This window comes from Plectropomus leopardus, chromosome 16 (genome assembly GCF_026936395.1).
Source record: "Plectropomus leopardus strain MGB_pleo_1.0 chromosome 16, ASM2693639v1, whole genome shotgun sequence".
Taxonomy (NCBI): domain Eukaryota; kingdom Metazoa; phylum Chordata; class Actinopteri; order Perciformes; family Serranidae; genus Plectropomus; species Plectropomus leopardus.
The window spans coordinates 13,124,514-13,143,542 of NC_142191.1; the positions used below are offsets into that span (position 1 = coordinate 13,124,514).

The 19,029-nt window shown below is 39.0% G+C and overlaps 2 protein-coding genes across 5 annotated transcripts in view; one reads left to right on the forward strand and one right to left on the reverse strand.

The window, feature by feature from the left end:
* Positions 1–8: 8 nt before the first annotated feature.
* On the reverse strand, positions 9–15,191 carry ak9 (adenylate kinase 9). 3 transcript variants are annotated; one of them, XM_088089177.1, is made up of 37 exons: positions 14,920–15,191; positions 14,630–14,727; positions 13,881–13,944; positions 13,747–13,799; positions 13,548–13,644; positions 13,361–13,473; positions 13,073–13,225; positions 12,380–12,502; positions 11,552–11,626; positions 11,285–11,386; positions 10,964–11,103; positions 10,545–10,876; positions 10,284–10,304; positions 9,878–9,996; positions 9,393–9,540; positions 9,187–9,283; positions 8,996–9,081; positions 8,842–8,901; positions 8,516–8,710; positions 7,887–8,023; positions 7,470–7,673; positions 7,110–7,385; positions 6,870–6,991; positions 6,311–6,530; positions 6,133–6,186; positions 5,837–6,052; positions 5,138–5,356; positions 4,761–4,977; positions 4,434–4,635; positions 4,118–4,264; positions 3,769–3,986; positions 3,425–3,621; positions 3,023–3,192; positions 1,714–1,812; positions 1,415–1,517; positions 1,221–1,335; positions 9–357 (listed from the first exon to the last, which is right to left on the reverse strand). In XM_088089177.1, exons 1-37 carry the CDS (start codon positions 14,933–14,935, stop codon positions 149–151), a joined length of 5,217 nt encoding a protein of 1,738 aa, XP_087945303.1. In that variant the 5' UTR covers positions 14,936–15,191; the 3' UTR covers positions 9–148. The 3 variants fall into 3 exon arrangements, with proteins under 3 accessions (XP_087945303.1, XP_087945302.1, XP_087945301.1); XM_088089176.1 differs by having other exon boundaries at positions 6,870–6,988; positions 7,470–7,676; XM_088089175.1 differs by having other exon boundaries at positions 7,470–7,676.
* Positions 15,192–15,325: 134 nt separating this feature from the next.
* The window catches only part of fig4a (FIG4 phosphoinositide 5-phosphatase a), a 68,781-nt gene continuing 65,077 nt past the window's right edge, over positions 15,326–19,029 (forward strand). For both annotated transcript variants that reach the window (XM_042503358.2, XM_088089178.1), the window contains exons 1-3: positions 15,326–15,484; positions 15,630–15,750; positions 18,847–18,945. In XM_042503358.2, the coding sequence (XP_042359292.1) occupies positions 15,688–15,750; positions 18,847–18,945 (162 nt within the window). In that variant the 5' untranslated portion in view covers positions 15,326–15,484; positions 15,630–15,687. The remainder of the gene's footprint in view (positions 15,485–15,629; positions 15,751–18,846; positions 18,946–19,029) is intronic.

Below are 19,029 nucleotides of genomic sequence, written 5' to 3' on the forward strand. Positions count from 1 at the left end.
CACAGTCATGACAGTAAAGAATACTTTATTACATGAGGGTCTTGTTAAAATAAACTTTTACAGCAGCTTTCAGATGTCTTTGCTGTCACATGGTTCTTTACACATTATGAAATCACAGACAGTGGACAACCTTTCAAAGCAGTCACAGCTACAGCACACTGTTTGCACCTGGCAAGTCTCCCAAGGCCAGGAACCTGTTCAGCTTGAACTCAAAGTCAATGGGACGTTCACAGGGAGGCCTGTAGTTCCCTCTCATCGTTGAGCTCAGGTAGGGAATGAGCGCACAGTTCTCTTCAAACAAGGCCAGCTTCTTTTTGTACTTCTGGCGGCTGTAGTCTGTGCTCTTGTGGTTGAAAGCTATAAAACATCCATTATTTGGATTAAAAAAAGCAACATTAAATAGATAAATAAAACAGTATTTTACATAATATAACAGTGGTGGGTCCAAGTCATATTTTTGCAAGTCATGTCAGTCTTGAGAAAGTCTCAAGTCTTTGCACTCAGGTCAAGATTTAAGACCGACAAGTTCCATGTCCCAAAGTTTAAGTCCTGAATAAGTCATCATTGTCCTAACCAAATATAATGCCATTTCAAAACCAGAATAACAATATCAAATTTACACAAAATCATGGTGGTTTTTGAAATGTGTATTATTTATTAAAATAGTATTTTTTAACTTAACTTTAATGTTAGCTGAGCATCAGCTCACTATCTATGATAATAATAGTCTTTTACATGAAGAAAATTTGAAAATGTGGTATAATTGTCTCCAGCTAGTGCTCAATGATGTAATATCAGTTCTCCATGGTTCTCTCCTGCAACTTAATTGGAAAAGTAGATCATCTGGGGCATTAAGTCCTGACTTGCTTGCTATGAATAGCATAAATTAGCATAAATAAAAGATTCAGGAAATAATTTAATTGGTGCCATACTTTTAAAATAATACACTTCTTCATCTTTGGCCTTGGGGGAGAAGCATCACAGATTTTCAAGTCAAAAGGTTTGAGTCCAACCACACAAGTCACAAGTGACTGGTGTTAAAATCCAAGTCGAGTTTTTAAATCTTTTTTGATTGGTCAAGTCGAGTCTGAAATCATCAAATCCAAGTCATGTGACTTGAGTCCAAACCTCTGTAACATAATCACAATCGTGTTTATTAAGTTTAAGCAACTCGAACATGATTTTTCATTTTGACCTATAAGTCATCCTTGACATCTTACCTTTCAGATAGAAGGCGACATAGAGGAGTGACGATCTCTGTATACTGAGGAAGGGATACTTTGGTTTGAGACACCCAACAGCTGTCATGGCCTTGATGACTGACACAGCCACCCCCTAAGAAAATACAGGTTTAACTTAAGCAGGGCAGACCCTTCAGAAACATACAAATGATATGTTTGAGTGTGTGTCTGACCTGTTCCAGGTAGCCCAGCGTTGGAAGAGAGGTCAGAGGTACTGGTTCACAAAGAGGAGGAACTTTGCTAGGAAGCTTTTGGTCCCAGTAGGTTTCAGGAATCCTTGAAAGATAATAAATCAACACCAGCTTTCACTCAATAATCTATTTATCAAAGCCAAATAACACTACACTTGTCTTCAAGAAAAGAAGTCGGAGGACTTCCAGACATTACTGGTATGCACAACGGAATAAAACATGTAAAAAGAAAACATGACTAATTGAAAAATATTTCTGAAATACACAAAGAGATAGCTCACCTCAAAAACTTGTCCTGTTTCTGCTTTGTCTCAAAAATGTAGATCTGTTCTCTGTATTCAACAGCATATTCCATCTTTCCTCGAACCAGCGCTTCGTACCTGAGGAAAATTAAACCTCAAAACATGAATAACAAATGATCTAATATGGAGTTTGGGGAAGTATGAAATCTTATTCACTCCTCTTGACATATTTATTCCATTTGTGTTGGCGTGTAGTGTGACATTCTGTAGGTTGTAACAATTTCTTGCCATTATCATTTACATTATGTGCTTCCAAAATGCACTTTTTAAGGAATCTTCAATCTGGTAAACAGGGCTAGCTACTAAAATTGATATTTGATTTGATTTATTTATTGGCACAATAAAACAAAACAACAGAAACACTATGCAATAAAAGAAGAAACCATTTCTGCAGGTGAAATAAAAAACACTCTAGAGGCTTATGGAAAGAATATCACCTCAATTAACCTTATAAGCAAAAACAAGTCATTTAATACGTCATTAAGTGAATAAATTAACGTGTGCCGTAAATGTTTCCGCTGAGAAATTAAAACCATTATTAACCCATCAGTATCATGCCAATAATGTATCAAAACACACACTGACAGTTATAAGAGTTTAATTTCCATCTATTAAAATTCTGATTAGCTTTTTGGTTGGTTCATAGTATTGTAAGCCCATATCTCTGCACACAGAGGAATCCCTTTGCACTCACTTTCATTTGTTTGTGGTCAATGAAAGATCTTAGGAAATGCATTCTCAAGACACGACAAAAGCAACTTATCACATATGTGTCAGAACTAGATTCAAAGATCCCATACTATGCTCATCTTCAGGTTCAGACCTATATTTTGGGCTTCTACCAGAACATGTTTACAAGCTTAATTGTTCAAAAAACACATTTTTCCCTTATACTGTCTGCCTGAATATACCTGTATTCACTCTCTGTCTCAAAACCTAAGTTTTAGCACCTGTCTTTTGAAGCCCCCCTTCCAAAAAAGCCCAGTCTGCTCTGATTGGTCAAATCACCAGTCTTCCAAATTTCCTCTCTGGGTGTCTCTGCACCATCATTGCAGTCTGCAAAATGACTGTAACAGCACAGAAGCAGCACTTTCTACCTTGATAAAGTAAAGTTTTGATATCACAACTTAATGGAAGTCCTGACGGCTCATTTAAAGGCAAAGGTTTATGAACATATACTGTGTGAATTTCTCTGTGGACTGAGCATTTTGGTACTGTCACAGTGTTTATAGAGAACCTGCTTTATAATAAACTTATCATTAATCTTTTATAAAAGTAAATAATATACCTTTGCTTTCCATCCAGATATGTAACAGGGCAGAAGCCCTTCATCTCAACTTGCTGTGGGAACCTGTTCTTCACCTGAGTCTCAGTTAGCTTTCTTGGCAGCAGGTGGGGTTGTGGGACAGTGTGTGGGCAGCTGGGAGGTACAAACTGATCTGGAGTGGTCAGGAACCGCTGTGGTCGAGAGAGCAACGTAAGTATGATAATCTTCCTGTAAGTGACAGCTATTCCAAATGTAATTTGAAAATGAGTGTATTTTGTTTATCCTGTCTGATTTAACAGCAGAGTATATAAATAGTGAGATCAATTGTTTAGTGACAAGAATCATACACAGAATGTAGATATCCGTAAAGAAGAAAATCAACTAATGGCTTGAATGCGCACATTTGTGTTCCACTACACTGACCTCTAAATGGTCTTTGCCACACATCTTGTAATAACACCCCGAGTACTCAGCTGCATGAGTTAAGGCTGCAGTTTCTGAGCAGTCCACCAGGTGCTGATGTAGAGCCAGGCAGACGGGGCAGTACTGATCAAACTCTCCAAGCCGACACTGCAGCTCCTTAGGTGTGATGCACAGTTTGTGGATGCAGGCTGCTTGCTCTGCAATGAAAAGAAAAGCATGAGGAAAATGAATAACTAATATTTCTAATATTTATTGCAAGTTTTTGGTGCATACAGCAGTTCCTTTACATAAGGTTAAAAAAAAACCTTGCTGAGCTGAAGCCTGGATAAGCTTCTAGTACTTACTGCTCTGTGTCCTCTCCAGGTAGCTGTGGATGTATTTCATGCTGATGCTGATTTCATTTAAAATGCTGCTCCAGATCCACCATTTGCTCTTTAAGCCACTGAGCAGGATCCAGTTCTGATATTGTTGTTGGAAGTGTTGCCTCATAGGCTCTGTTTCCTTCTTGTAACAGGAGTTACGGATGTGGAAGATCTCGGAGCTGTCGTGCATCAGGTGAGGTCTGCAAAAGGCGGAGAGAGGGATGACTAGATGTATTTTATTTCAATCACTTTTTGGGTTTGTGACTTCAAAGAGCTCCCAGTCTTGTGATTTCTGATGTGTATTTATAATTGCTGATGTGTGTGTTCTCACTTGTCGGGCTTCATCTTGTCCACAAGACCTCTCCTCAGCACCTCAACTGTGTCCAGCTCCAGCTCAACTACTATCATGGGGATGATGCCCCGAGACCCCATCAGCTTTGCCTGCTGAAGTGTCTTTGGAAAGCCATCCAACACGTACCTGGGGCACCAAACAAAAAGATATTGTCTTCAAAAACACCCTCAATAAGGAATAACAGACAAAGAGTAGCAGTCAGTCTTTGTCTTTAAAAAAAGCTGTTATTTTCAAGGCAAAAGATCTTTTCAGCCTTGAGATTTAATAACTATAAACAATTAACTGCGTGGCTTACCCTAGAGTGCTGCAAACTGAGTTCATGAGTGCTACCTCCAAACACTGAATAGCCAGTTCATCGGGTACAACGAGTCCTTGGGAGAGATGCTTTCTCATCTGGACAGCCAGATCAGTGTGCTCACGATTGTTAAGCACCATACGCATAACACCACCGATAGACAGACAGGCCAAGCCATATTTCTGAGCAAACATCTGTGCCACTGAAGAGATAAAGCAAAGAAAAATTAAGACTGAAAGAAAACAAAGTAGACAGAAATGAGCATTTGAGAAAGTTTAAAACAAACAACAACTGAGTGCATCTTTTTCTATCTTTCTTGAGTTTTACCAGTGGTTTTTCCAGATTTGGGTGGTCCAACAATAGCCATTTTGACTGGAAGGGACGGGGTGGGACTTGGCTGCCTCAGGTACCTCAAGGGATTCAGCATAAATGTGTTGCGGTTCTCCTTAGATGCAAAGAAATAGATGTACTGATGGAAGATCAGGGGATATGTGGTGTTGAGAGGCCACTGCAGAGGCTGGATCAAGTCTGCCTCTTTGTATTGCTGAGGAAGGGGGATGAAACAACATATAATTACACTGTGTATTGGACATTTCACAGGTTACCATGTCAGCACAAAAGAGAAAAGGTGTACTAGTATTTGAAAAAAAAAATCATGGCCTAATCCCACAGACGTTGAGTGGACATTCCTGAATTAGGCCTACCTTTATGGGGTCCCAGCAACCGAAGGCACTGTGGAGCTTATAAGAGGAAAGCAGCAGTTTATGTGCCAGCCTGTATGAGATGGGTTGACATCTTTGGAAGAGTGACTCCCTGTTGGTCAGCAGGGGCTTGATTTTCTGGAGCAGTTGATTCTGCACAATACGGAGCTTGCGAGATGCACTGATTAACACTTTACATATGTTTTGTTCACTCAGGAGCTCCTGATAATAGAAAACAAAGTAGATTATATGATAATTAGTAAAGTAAATAGCAGAATTTCTTGGAAACAATGTAAAATATGTCTATGTCTGTAAGTATCTACATGACAACTAAAGAGTCAAAAACAACACTGTGAAGGGACAGTTTGGATCTTTCAAAGTGAGGCTGTATGAGGTAGTTATCAGTAGTCAGTGCATTACATACAACAGAGCTCAGTCGGCATGCCCCGTTTGGAGAAGCCGGCTGGAGTCAGACATGGAAGCTAAGCAATGAACTGCTGTGGAGGGATCAGCAACAAAAGGCTTTTTAGCCACCTGGACTTTAAAAGAATTGTTGTTCATTGCTCAAACTATTGTAAAACTAGTCTAAATCCTGACTGTCCCATGAGAAATTATTAAATAATAGCAGAAATTATATGTTAGGGAACCAAATATGCATGTCTGACTAGTAATTTGCCCTCACTGGGCTTTGTGTTTTCGTACCGTTACAGTAACAAGGCTGTTTTTATCTGTCTCATATCGCTCTGCTATCTCCATTTCCAGTCGCTCAGATGCTGCCTCCTCAGTCTCCATGTCCTCCATGTCTTCATTATCCTCTTCTGAAGGAAACTCTTCCTCCAGCATGGCCTCTATCTCATCCTCTATGTTTCCTGCAGCTTCATCGTCTTCATCGCCCTCTTCATCCTCATGATGCCTAAGCTAATGGGTTGGAGACAGGAGGAGCAGGAGTTAAGCAGTGATGGAGAGAGGATGACAGTGGTTAAAATGAGTGTGCTTACCTTTGCTTTGGCCTCCTGTGTGAGTTCAGTCCTTCTCCTGGCAATGTTCTCCTCCTGTGCCAAAGAGATGGCTATAATTCTCACATGATATAGAGACTTTTGCAGGACAGATAGCAGAAATAATACATGACAATAAAGCTGGCTGAATAATAATTCTTCCAAGTCATCACTTGCGTACCCGCCTCTTCTTACGTAGATCATGAAGGAGGTTCAGCTGCGCTTCACGACGGTTGTGACGTTCACGCCAACTTTCCAGGTATGCCGGCAACAGACGCTTCTGAACATCTGTGACATCCACCGCCATGATTACCACAATGTCAGGGAAAAGCTGTCGCTGCAACAGGTACTGCACGTCATCTGGATTGTGAGGGAAGCCCTCCAAAATAAAACCTGTAGACCTACAAGGTAGAGAATGTTAGGATCAACAAATACCATATGTTGTCAGGTGAACAAGGTAGGTGCCAGCGTTTAACTTAGTTAGTTTAGTAAAGTATCAACATTTCCATCACAACAAATGTGACGTAGTAGCTTGTAGTGTATCTAGAAGCAGTGTAGGGAGGAGGAACCAAGTTACAGTAACTGACAAATCCTGCATAGTATACCTCTAACATACAGATATGAGCGTGCTGTTCATCCTCTTATCTATCAGGAAGACAGCAAATAAGCACACTTCCCAACATGGCAAACTTTTGACTAGGACAGAGGTGTGCTTTTTTGTGTGTGTACAAATGCTGTACATGTATGGTTCCTGTTTCCAGTATGGTGCGATGAGCATATCCAGTATCTGTGGGCTCAGTGGATCTCCATCGGACAGGTAGGCTTTGATGGCCTTTTCCTCATCAGTCAGGACCACTTCCTGCTTTAGACACGAAAAAACGAATACTAAATAATTCAGTGCCAAAATATCATAATCAGCACAAATTTAAGGAACTGCAATACTAAAATTCTTGCTACAGGTAAAGTTAACTATAGCTCACCTCCATGTCATTCATGTTGGCAGAGGTATCGTCCGTCTCCTTCTCGTTCTCCCCCCTGGCTTCCTCTATCAAGGCCTCCAAGTCCTCAGGAGACTCCTCTGAAGACTCTACCTCATCAGCACACAGTACCCGCTTCTTTGTCTTGGCCATGATCAGCATTTGGAGTTGCTCCTTGAACTGAATATGGAAGATGCCAAGCTGCTGGGCGAGCCACTCTCCATGAGTAGTCTTACCTGACCCCCGCGTGCCGAGCAAAAGGATTCGCAGGGCAGGAGGCTTGGAGAGAAGAGGATAAGCAACTTGTTAGGGATTTTAGTTTTTTTGTCCTTTGGCGTTCTTACTTCTTATATCAGCTTGTACCTTGAGAAGCTCAGTCTGTGCAACAAATTGTGCAGGGCTTTGAACAAAGGAGTCCCGGGCTTCAAGGCTGGAGAAATAAAAGGTCTTCTCACGGTACTTGGCTGCAATTTCGTCCGTACAGGGCCACAGAACGTTGTTGTTTTTCAAGGCCACAGGGCAGAAATGCTGGGTATCACCTAACAATCTCTTGGCTGTTATGTCCTCCTGCTTTTATCAAGATAAAGAAGATACTGTTAAAGTTTTGTTTATATTATTAACTGACAACAAAGCAGGTAAACTGGCCTGTGTCTTCAATTATAGGATTATAAACCTGGTGTTTAAAAGGACAGTTCAACCCGAAATCAAAAATCCATATCTTTCCTCTGACTTGTATTGAACCATCCCTTTAAAGTCAAGAAGACTTCTTTGTTTACTGACTTCCTCCTCCTCCTCGGCTGCGTCATTGTCACTGCTGCCTTCCTCAGCTTTTTCCAGCTCAGCTAAGGCCTCAAAATCCTCTGTCTCCTTTTCCAGGTCCATTGATGACAGTTCCCAGGACACATACTCGAAGGGCTCTGAAAATCATGCATGTAAACCAGATTGGATTGGGAGTTTTTCTTACCATACATAGCATTGAGAGGAGTTGCAGAAGTAATAGTAGTGGCATCATTAAATAAATTAATAAAATCCTAAAAATATAAAAATATAATATCAATTTGTATCCTCTATGATTATATTATGGTACTAGTGTTTTAAGGTAACACACCCAATAGAGTATCCATATATATATATATATATATATATATATATATATATATATATATATATATATATATATAAATATACAATTTATATATACTTTACTCTTTCTATTTCAAGACACAAATATATTACAAACTTTTTTTAACCATCTGGTATAATAACGCATACAGAGGAGGGTCAAAAACATTTGCCATAAGTTTATTCTATTTCAAATACTTAAATCCGAACTGTCCATTCTGACCAATTAAAAGACATGAGGTTTGTGGTGTGTTCAAGACTCATACTTCAAGAAGTGTTACACTCACTCTCCATCTCATGGACCATCGCTTGGAGCAGGTCCCTAGGGTTTTTGTCCCCAATCTCCAGTACTGAGTGGGTGACAGTTAGCGCAGACTGCATTTTGCCCCATTCGGACGCAAACTGTTGCAGTTGTACTTTATAGTCATTCATCTCCGGGCCATTTGGATAACCCAACTCCCACTGATCAGGTAGTGCCATATCTGAAGCAAACACATAAAGGCAAAGATGATAAGGAGAGTGGGGAGAACATTTTTAGTATAGTATAGTTTGTAAATACAAAAAAAAGGTTATGAGGGATTTGGAACAACAAAATGGAATGAAAATGTCTCACCCTCCTTTTTCATTACGTCGGTTTGAGCAGGAGTGATAGTGTCAGATTGTTCAGGATTTTCTACAAAGGAACAAATACTTTAAAAAAAGCACTGGTGGGTACGGGATCAAGGAGCCTTTGTTAATTTAGGCTGCTTTTGACACACAGCTGGTACCTTCAGTCTCCTCAGCAACTGTCTCTAGATTTGTTTGCAGCTCCGCAGGCTTGGCCTCTACCTCTGATTCTTTTTCTTTCCGGTTTCTTAAAAAAGAGAAAAATTAAGCACAAGAACAAAAGCTGCATAAAAAAATAATTTCAGATATAACACACAATAAAATCTGACAGCATCTTTGCAACTGCACTCACAAGGCCTGTTTCTCCTTCTCAGATTGTTCATCCTGCAACCTCTTCCTTACGGCTTTGTCCACGCTCTCCTTGTTCGTCTCATATAATCTCTTCAAAACTGTTTAACACATTAAAGTACAGTAATACAAACATATTTCTAATATAGACTCAAGGGTATTAACTAAAACAACAACCTAATGGCAATGCATTTTCTCTGTGTCTCGTACCCTGACTGCCATCACTGTCTCTCAGACAGAAGACGATGTCTGGCAGGATTCCAGCTTTCTGCAAGGCATCCATGTGGGAAAGGTTCTTGGGAAAGTTGTCAAGCACCCAGCCGGTCCGGACATCTGCACCAGTGTAAGTCGCTTCAATCTGTAACATCAATTGAATGAAGTGCTCTATTTGTATCAGTATTGCTGTAAGGTTAGGGGTACTGATACTGGTATCATAATGGGTTTTTTTAATGATACTCAGCCCTATGTAATATACATCTAAATCCCATCTCAAGCTCAATTTTTCGTTAAACTTTAGTTGATCAATAAAATTGGTTTCACTTTGACATTGTATTAACTATATATTATAAATTGTTACAAACAAATGATATCAGCTCATGAAAAATTAAAGAAAAATTGATTGTCTTTTTTTGGGACAAAAAAGCTTGTTATGTCAAAAAAAAAATCTGCAGCCAAATTTCAGATTTTTGACATACCTCTTTTATACGCTTCTCCAGTGCATCAGCATACAGGCTGATGGGGGTTGCGCTCATATGTTTGGCTTTTTCCAGTGCAGTGAGCACCATGCCTTGTACCTCTGGGTGATCTTCTGTCACTGAGAACAGCAGAAGAGAATTGCACACAAATACAGTATATGTAGCCCAGAATGCTACATAATTTCTGTTGTTGAAATGTAAAGTTTCAAAGTGTCCACTACATAATAACGTGTATATGTAATGTATCTGTTCTTTGCAAAAACATACAATGCCAAAATTATTCTGGCTATTGGGTTGACAGTATACAGTGTTTTTTAAAATGGCTGTTTTATCCATGTCTGTTCATCTGCGTGTGTGTTTATGTCAGTGAGACTGAAAGAGGAAAGAGAATATTTTAATATCTTACCTTCCACAGAAATGGTTTCATCTGATAAGATAAAATGTCAGAACATTAAATCTGTGCATTACCGTAAGTCACATATTTAATGAATACAAATAATGCTTTATACTACATGACATTTTGAAACCCAGATGTGTGGAATAACACACTGGATAGTAGTAAAGTATAACTATGGCCATTGTGTTACAGTTACTGCAAAAACTATACTTTCAATATACACAATACAACTGTAAAGGTGAATATCATCATCAACAAAGCTCAACTTACCCGAATTACCCGAATTCTGTCCGCCATCCTGCTCCATCTTCATCTTAATTTTCTTTATAGTGACCTGTGTCGTCTCCTTTTTAATTTTGTCAAGCCTTTCCTGCTCAGATTTGGCCAGAACTGGCTTCACCAAAACCTCCATATCAAGCACCTCAGCATTGTAGTGCTGAGCTAGAAGCCTGCATAGAGTGCTCTTCCCTGTCTGTGGAGGTCCAATAATGGAAACTCTGCACGGGGGCCTGGGCATTGGAGGAAGTAAGTACCATCGGGGGTTTGTGATAAACTTCTGGTAGGCCTCCTGAGATGACAGGATGTACAGTTTGTCCTGGAAGCTGTGTAGGAGTTAAAATGAGAATTGGTTGACATTTTTTACCCATTTGAACCTATCACCTGGCCATAGTCTACAGCATATCACTCACCCCACACAAAATTGAGGCTTGCCAGGATTGACCTTGCCGTCCCTCAGAGCAACGGGACAAGTTCGGCCCCAGCGACTCCTTCTCCATCCAAAGCCAGGGGCCACTGTCCTGGTGGAGGACATAATTCTCAGTAGGTCTTCCTGAAAAAGAGATGGACTACATTTTGGTTTGGATTCAGTGAATGGAGTATGTTTAAAATACCCATCAGGGCATCATTTAAAAAATTGTTTATAGCTCAAGCGTAGGCTGTTTGAAATATATATATATATATATATATATATATATTTTAAATATATATGAATATGGTCAAAAATGGCAAACCGTGTCAATGTCCTCTGGCATTTCTTCATCATCAGTCTGGTGCAGGAGGACTGGAACGGAGGGGCGCTTTATTGCCATGGATCCAAGGCGGGACAGTACAGACTACAGACAAAACAATCAACAAATTACAGTTAGCCTACAGAATAAATAGGTTGCTTGCTAAATAAAAATGTACCATGGTTACAAAATCAAATCAACAGCATATGATGATCGTGTTTGTAAAACTGTATTTCCTGCAGACTGTTCATTCATTCCTGGTGTCTTTACCGAGTGCAGCTCTTCAGGTGTGTCATTTCCATCCAGTTCCAACAGGTAGAGAGGGTTGTGACCTGTCATGTAGTCCTGAAAAATATGTAAATTAAGTTAAAATTTACTGGCTTCTAAAAAAGACTCTTAGAAAATTGGCTGATGAGCTAAAAGAGATCCAAATAAGAATTAAACCTTATGTTATTTGACTGACGACAGAACATTAATCTGGATCTTTAGTTCAGGCAGAGTTAGTCTGTCAGACCATCTCATTATCAGCAGTCATATCTCACAGAAGACATCAATGGTGTGACTATTTTATGAAAAAATAAAAGATGATTCATCTCTGCATTGGATTCTTTAATATTTTAGAAAATATGGTGGAATTACACATCTCATCACTCTGATTTGGCATCTGAAAAATAAGGCTAACTTGAAGTGAATTCCATGATTAAATGCCACTGAATGCCTTAAATTTAAATAGCCCGAAATCCAACATTTTGAGTCAGAAATGTAAAACATACTAGCAACCCTTACAATATAAACATGCTGGTGGCTTTCTGAATGAAGGTAAACTAAACAAAATTTCTCTGAGAGCACAGAAAACTCAGATCTTCACTCTGGCATGTCAGAACAATGACCCTATGTGTCCAATCCCAGCTGTCTGAAAGGTATCTGCACATCATCCAAAGATACAGATGATTATTTATATCGTGTAGGAAATGTATGACCTTTTTTCAAAATGAGTAGCCAAACTAATAGTTGCATCATGTGTGGAATGAAATGTTTATTTTACTTCTTAATTAGTGTGTGAGTCATTCAGAAATTTTGGAGTCCCGGGTAACTTACCTCCAGCGGTCTGAGCATGGTATCTTTGTACATATTGATTCTGTGAAAAGCATTTCTGGCCAAATTCTCTGGCGTCCACACCATCTGGTCAATAATATCCTTTTGGAGTTCCTCTCCCCCAGCCTACAAGCAAAGAACAAATAAACCCAATTTGTGTAATAGTATTGTACATTATGGCTTGACAGCTTTCTTGCTTAAGGAATAATGTTTAAGGTTCTGACCAGAATTACTCATCAGGAAAAATAAACGAAGTTTTGAAATGTCAAAATATACCTTTTACTGAATCCAGATAATATAACATAATTAAATTTGGGAATGCAGGAAATAATAATAATAAAAATAAAATAAAATAATAATAATAATAATTAATAGAAGGGCACTTGGAGATCAGACTCTGCCCAGTGTCACAATGTTAACAAAAGTGAAAAATCTTTCAAATAAATCCACCCTGTGATTGGGATCCACTCTAACATTTAATGGGTTCTTCCTTGGCCCATGCTACATCCTTCCACCAAGTATCATAAAAACTCGCTCAGTAGTTTTTCTGTAATCCTGCTGACAATCAGACAAACAATTCGAATTGAAAGCATAACCTCCTTGGTGGAGGTGACAGTAAAAATCATCCAAACTAAGTACCTCTAACACTAGAGACAGGAGAAATGAAACCCAGTTACAGGAGGTGTTTTCCCTTACCTGTTCCTCCTCATCCTCCACTTCCTCATCCTTGCTCTCTGTCTTTTTGTTGAACACCTCCTCACGCTTCCACTGATCGCTGTTGTATAGGTGCCCTGTCTTTGGGTGCTGCTTCAGACCTGACAGCCTTTGGACCAGGTCCTTGTCTGCACACTGGTGTAACATGGGAAGTTTAAATTCATAATCAAACCAATCTCAGATGTACAAACTTTCAAAATACAAAGGGTTATTTAAATTGAGTTGCTGCTTAAAGCAATACAACACTCTAAGTAGAAACCTTAGAGGAACCTTTATGTTGATGATGAAATCAGGTGTTTGTTTGAGGTTCTTGATGAGCTCAAGCTGCTCATTAATCTTCAGACTCTCTTCTGACATGAATGGTAGGCAGCTCAGCACATAACCTGATTGCAACACATGTGTTATTAATTGGCATGCATGATCATTGTGCGTTAACCGATTGAGCTACACATTTTACCATAGTGTTCAACATCTGGTGAGTTAAGCCTGGCAAGAATCAGCTGGAGCACCATGTCTTCTGGTACACTTTTCCCCTCCGATAAGATATTCAAGAGCTGAAATGGTCAGAAAAAGCAACCCATACAGCATAAAAATATATAAGGAAAACACATATATAAAAGGATCAGTTAACCTGTGACACAGAAAATAATACTCACCTCTATGCCTTGCTTTGTTTTATTTCTAATGTGTGTGCTGAGCAGATCTGTATCTGAAATATTATAAAATCTGATGAGACATGTTTGAATTAATTTCTTGGGACAAGTATCAGAAATACAGCGACTTTACGTACCATCAATTAAGATGCACTTCCAGGACTCTGCAATTTTTTTGGCCAAGGTGGATTTACCAACACCCTGCCACAAAGAATGCCATAACATTATTATGGAGTCACTGGATTATGGAAGGTATGCAGGTAGGTTGGCAAAATGAAAATGTCAGGCTATAACATTTAGGATTAGAGTTGTGACTGAATTATCAGCATTATAACAAAACAAAGGAAACTTCTGATCACAATATTTATTGTGTTTCTCTGTTGAAGTCATATCTTCATGCTCCAGTCGTATTTGCCTCATTAACAGAAAAAACAATTTCACGTTGTGCTCACTGATGGGAAAACAAGAGGTGATGACCAGCATGTTGTTTTTACATATAGACCTATTCAACTTAATGCATATAATGTTTACAATCTTAATTTTAAGCATTGATAATTGTTTTTTTTTTTTTTACCCTATTTTGTCCTTGCTGCTTATTTGTATTATATTTATGTATTGTATTTGTATAGGCTACTATAGACTTCTATTTTTTTACCCCTTTTGTTTTTTTTGTTTACTTTTTTAAAATTTTGTTGTCTTATTGTTAGAATTTTCTAGTCTTGCAAAACTTTATCATAATGTTTAGCTGGTTGTGTTATACCTAAAACTGTGTCTGCGTTATTTCAATTTTGCCATGTTACTTTGGGCTGCATGTTGTATGAAAGGAGCTGTATAAAAAGCATAAGTGTGTATAAAAAAAAAAAAAAAAGAGAGAGAGATAAATTACCGGTCTTCCAACTATGATGAAGCAGGTGGGTTTGGCAAGAAGACTCTCTCTTTCAGCTTCATCTTCAAGCAGGTTGTCCAGTAAACGGTCTTCTTTAGCTTATTGAATAATCGAGGCAAACACAGAATCAGAAGTCATACACAGAGCAGTAAAAGACGGGCAGTCTCTTGTAACCTATCTGTCGACCTAGCTAACTGCTCGGCCGTTAACGTTAAGTTTCCTATCAAATTACCATTATAAAAGTTAATTAGCCACAAGTAATTGCTATCATGTTTTAACATGTTACTTACTGTTACTCATGGGCATTGTTGTATCCTTTTTCAACTCCTTTTAAACTTTAACTCGTTTGTTAACCAGGATACCTGTTAACTGCGTTACCTTGACGTGAATGTAGCCGTATATGGTAACCGTAGCAACTGACAAACTAAGGGGGGTGTTGGGGGGGATTAGCTTTCCCCATTGTAGCCTAACGGTTAACTAGCTTGCTATTTCACGCCTTATAAAGAAGTTTGCCGCGTTAAGACGTGTGTATTCTCGTTTATAACCGGTTAAAAACACCCACAGCCATTTTTTGCGTGTGAGAGAAAAAGTAAAGACGAACATCAAATATGAATCGCATTTTCAGCCCTCTCGAGCTTTTTGACTCTGCGAGCCACCGTATCAGGTTGCTCGTGAGCTTTCATGACAGTCACCTGACTCAAACCAAACAAAATCATGCTGCATCTCAATATGCTAGCTAAAGACTTCAGACTTCAATTAATGATTTAAAAACGTTATTTAGACTCCCAGGGGTGATGTGTTTAATCAGCTTTTGCGATGTTTCGTGGCTAACGCAGCTGGTTAGCTAAATTAATGGTGAGTAACGTTAGTTAGCGAGTAAATATGATGAAAATGCTAGCAGTGGCTAGCAGTGTCAGGTTTAATCATGTATACCTTGTCTCTTTTGTATTTTATGATGTGAAGTAATATATTCTCATATTCGGTTTCCTTCGCTTTGCAGCTCTTCTGTTGTGTCTTCTAATTTGTGACTGTTTGGAGACAGACATACAGTGCTAAAGATGCCCCAAGCAGCGGCTACCATCAGTGGGATCCAGAGGATGGTTCTGTATGAAACCAGAGCTGTAAGTATGTCATGATATTTATGATGTTGTTATCACTGTCTCAACATAACCTGCAACCGAGTAGGAGAACAGTAACTACAGCCAGTAAACTGTTGAGGGTTAAATTACCAAATGTTGAATGTAATTACAGTTATTAACAAACCAAACATCATTGTGGGTGACGAGAGGCATCCACTGTTCTCCGCTATTGCCCCCTCTTTTTTTGTAACATTTTTTTGTTACAAAAAACAGATCCAAACTTTCCTTTTCCCCGCAAGCCACTGCAGTTTTAAAAACACAAATATTAAGCAGTATGTCCATTGTATATGGACATGCATGTGTATGGCACCAAGGACACAGGCAACAACAGAATGGGGAAAACATGGCAAAAAAAGTTGGACAATCTTTTTTAATGAATGGCCACAGGTTACATTCGTGATTTAAGAAATTAATGACTGAATTTATAAATGGATTAAACTATTAAAAAACAAGCCTTACTGGCTGTCCCATTTTACCTAAACATGTCAAATCAGTGTGAAGTAGGGGTTCACGTTTTGTTTGAAATTTCTTGAATAACATACTTTCCTCAAAGAAATTTAGTAGAGAACCATAACAATGTGTAACAGTAACACTCAAGGTGGTTGTCAGTTTTAGGTGTTTTTTTGTTTTGTTTGGGTGGGTGGGTTGGGGTCTACCAAAAACTGTCTCAAATTACCAGACTTTCCCCTTACTACATACTGTATATGACAGGGTGACAAAAACGCCTCTTCTTTCGCTGCAGCAAACTGCTTTGTACTTACACAGATCCGCACTTTTTTTTCCCCCGAGCTACCTAACCCCAGTCTGTGTCTCTAATATAATGATAACACATTAATGGCACAAACTGGGACAAGGAACTACCCAGCACAACCACAGTCTATCCCAGCTTTTAACGTGCCTTGTGAATAAAACCATGGACCAACTAACGATGGACCAGTCTATCAGCCAAAAATGCGTCACTTGTTGTACAGATTTATCACTCCTGAAGAAATGTAGAATAAAGTGATATGTTTCAGATTCACACTAATGTAAATAAAGCGAAGCATAATCTATGTGTTTTTTAAAATTAAAAAGTTCACAGATGTAAACATGACTGAAAAGAAACTAGAGTTCCTGTGAGATTGTCATTACCCATTAGCAAACACTAGATGGCAGCAAAAGATTAAATGTGATCATTTGCTCCAGGCATACTGCAGACTTCATTGATTTCAGCATGACCTCCATGAGGTTAACTACAAGGACTAGACCGCCAGAATGATAACATTTTGCTAGAAGAAATTACCTGTAAATATGACTTTAGTTTTCATTAGGATTGTACACATGTGGTATAAATGTACGCTTGACAGACAAGTTCTTGTGCATCCTTTGTATTTGTTTTAGAGTTATTAGAGTTAGAGTTATTTTCAACTACTTAAAATTACACCAGTGTTAAAATACAGATGTGCTATAGCAGTGTGATTGATGGCTGATCAGTAGACGCATCCTTGGATGTGCGTACCCTGCACATCCAAGGATGTCTTTGATCAGTAGTCGTAAACATTTAGATAGTAAGGCAGTAACACATTTGTCACAGCTTAACTATTATATTTTCCTATTAGACCTCAGTCAGCCCATTTAAGTGAACAGTCAGTGTCTGACTATTGTTAGACAGAGGGCTCTATAGGATAGTGTGAAACAGCACAAAGTGGCTGTGATGGTTACAGACTGTACTGATACATGGTGTTCCCATCTAATGTTCTTTAGTGACCAGAAAATCTGAGGCCATCTCCAAACCCAGTGTGAGAAAAATAATGACTTGCAAAGAAAAGTCATCCAAGAAAGGCACAAATCTTAACAATGAACATATTAAAATGTAGCCTTTGGACCAAATATGTGCTGTGCCCACACTAGTTTATTCTGTCATGAATGATCCTATCCTGTCATTTGAAGTGCATGCTCAATCACATGGTTGTTGAACAGTGTTGCTGCTTTGGTTAATTCACAGGCATGGTTTGTCATTAATTGTTTTTAATATCTACAGTTTATTATTTTTTTTATTGCTTAACCTTTTCATCATTTTACTGTTTTTTCACATGGTTCTTGCCAGATGCCGCTGCTAGTTGTTGTTTTTATAGACTTTTTCATTTTCATTTTAGCGTGGTTGTTATCATATATGTCATTGTAGCCAGTGTGAATCTGATTTTGGGGCATTATTGCTCAGTCAGTTTTCCCTGAATAAATAATGGTTGATGACAATGATAACTGATCAGCCAAAAGATTAAAGCCACTGACAAATAAATTAAATGATGTTGATCATATTACAATGCAGTGCTCTGCTGAGAAACCTGGGGTCCTGGTATTCATGTGGATGACATCAGACAAGCTCCACCCACCCAAACATCATTGTAGACCAAGTACACACCCCCATGACAACGGCACTCCTCTGGTGCAGTTCATGAGATCCTTATCTGATCAAGCATTTGTGGGATGTGCAACTACCCCAATCCACCGTGGGGCCTTCATGGATCAGTCAAAGCCTTGAGCTCTTTGTCACACTCCCTGACCATCTGTGAACAGTTTCTGTGGTGTGTCATAATGCATTGTACCGCTGGAGGGCCACTGCCATCTTGCAGTGCCATTGCCATGACGGAGTGTACCTGGTCTGTAACAGTGTTTGGGTGGGTGGAGTGTGTCAAGTGGCATCAACATGAATGCCAGGACTTAAGGTTTCCCAACATAACATTGCTCTATAACAAGATAATCTACATTTTTCATTATGCATATCTGTCAGGAATTCTTGTGTGATTTCACAGGCTTCTGATCCATTAATTCCGACTGGAGGGGCCCATTGTGGAGAGAAAATGTTGCACGTTATAAAAAGCCTGAAGAAAGTTTGACTTGAAGAATGTGACTTTACCGTAGAAATCTGGCTTGTAAATACATGGACTGTTTATGTCTATTGTAAACATGAAAAACATTATTATTAAGTTCAGTGTGCATATATTCCCATAAGCAGCTATGCATGCTACATGGTAAACATCACCGATGTAATAATGTATTGTAGCTCGAGTGTATTCATGCTATTATATTTCCTTTCAGAGGTATTTTTTGGTGGGGAGCAATCAGGCACAGACCAAACACAGAGTCCTGAAGATTGACCGCACAGAACCCAAGGACCTGGTCATAATTGACGATAAGGTACGTGCTGAGTTTCCACCAGAGTCAGTACAGTGCAAATGTAGATGCTTATGTAATACAGTACAGCACGCTTGGTGTAAAATT

Bases quoted from the DNA above. Each gene is read 5' to 3' on its own strand.
- ak9 (XM_088089175.1), bottom strand. The intron at 13,645-13,746 runs GTGAGTATTATT...TGACCATTTCAG, and splicing joins AAACAAAGCAAGGCATAGAG to CTCTTGAATATCTTATCGGA. The intron at 11,104-11,284 runs GTTTGCCATTTT...TCTCTTTTTCAG, and splicing joins TGCCAGAGGACATTGACACG to GAAGACCTACTGAGAATTAT.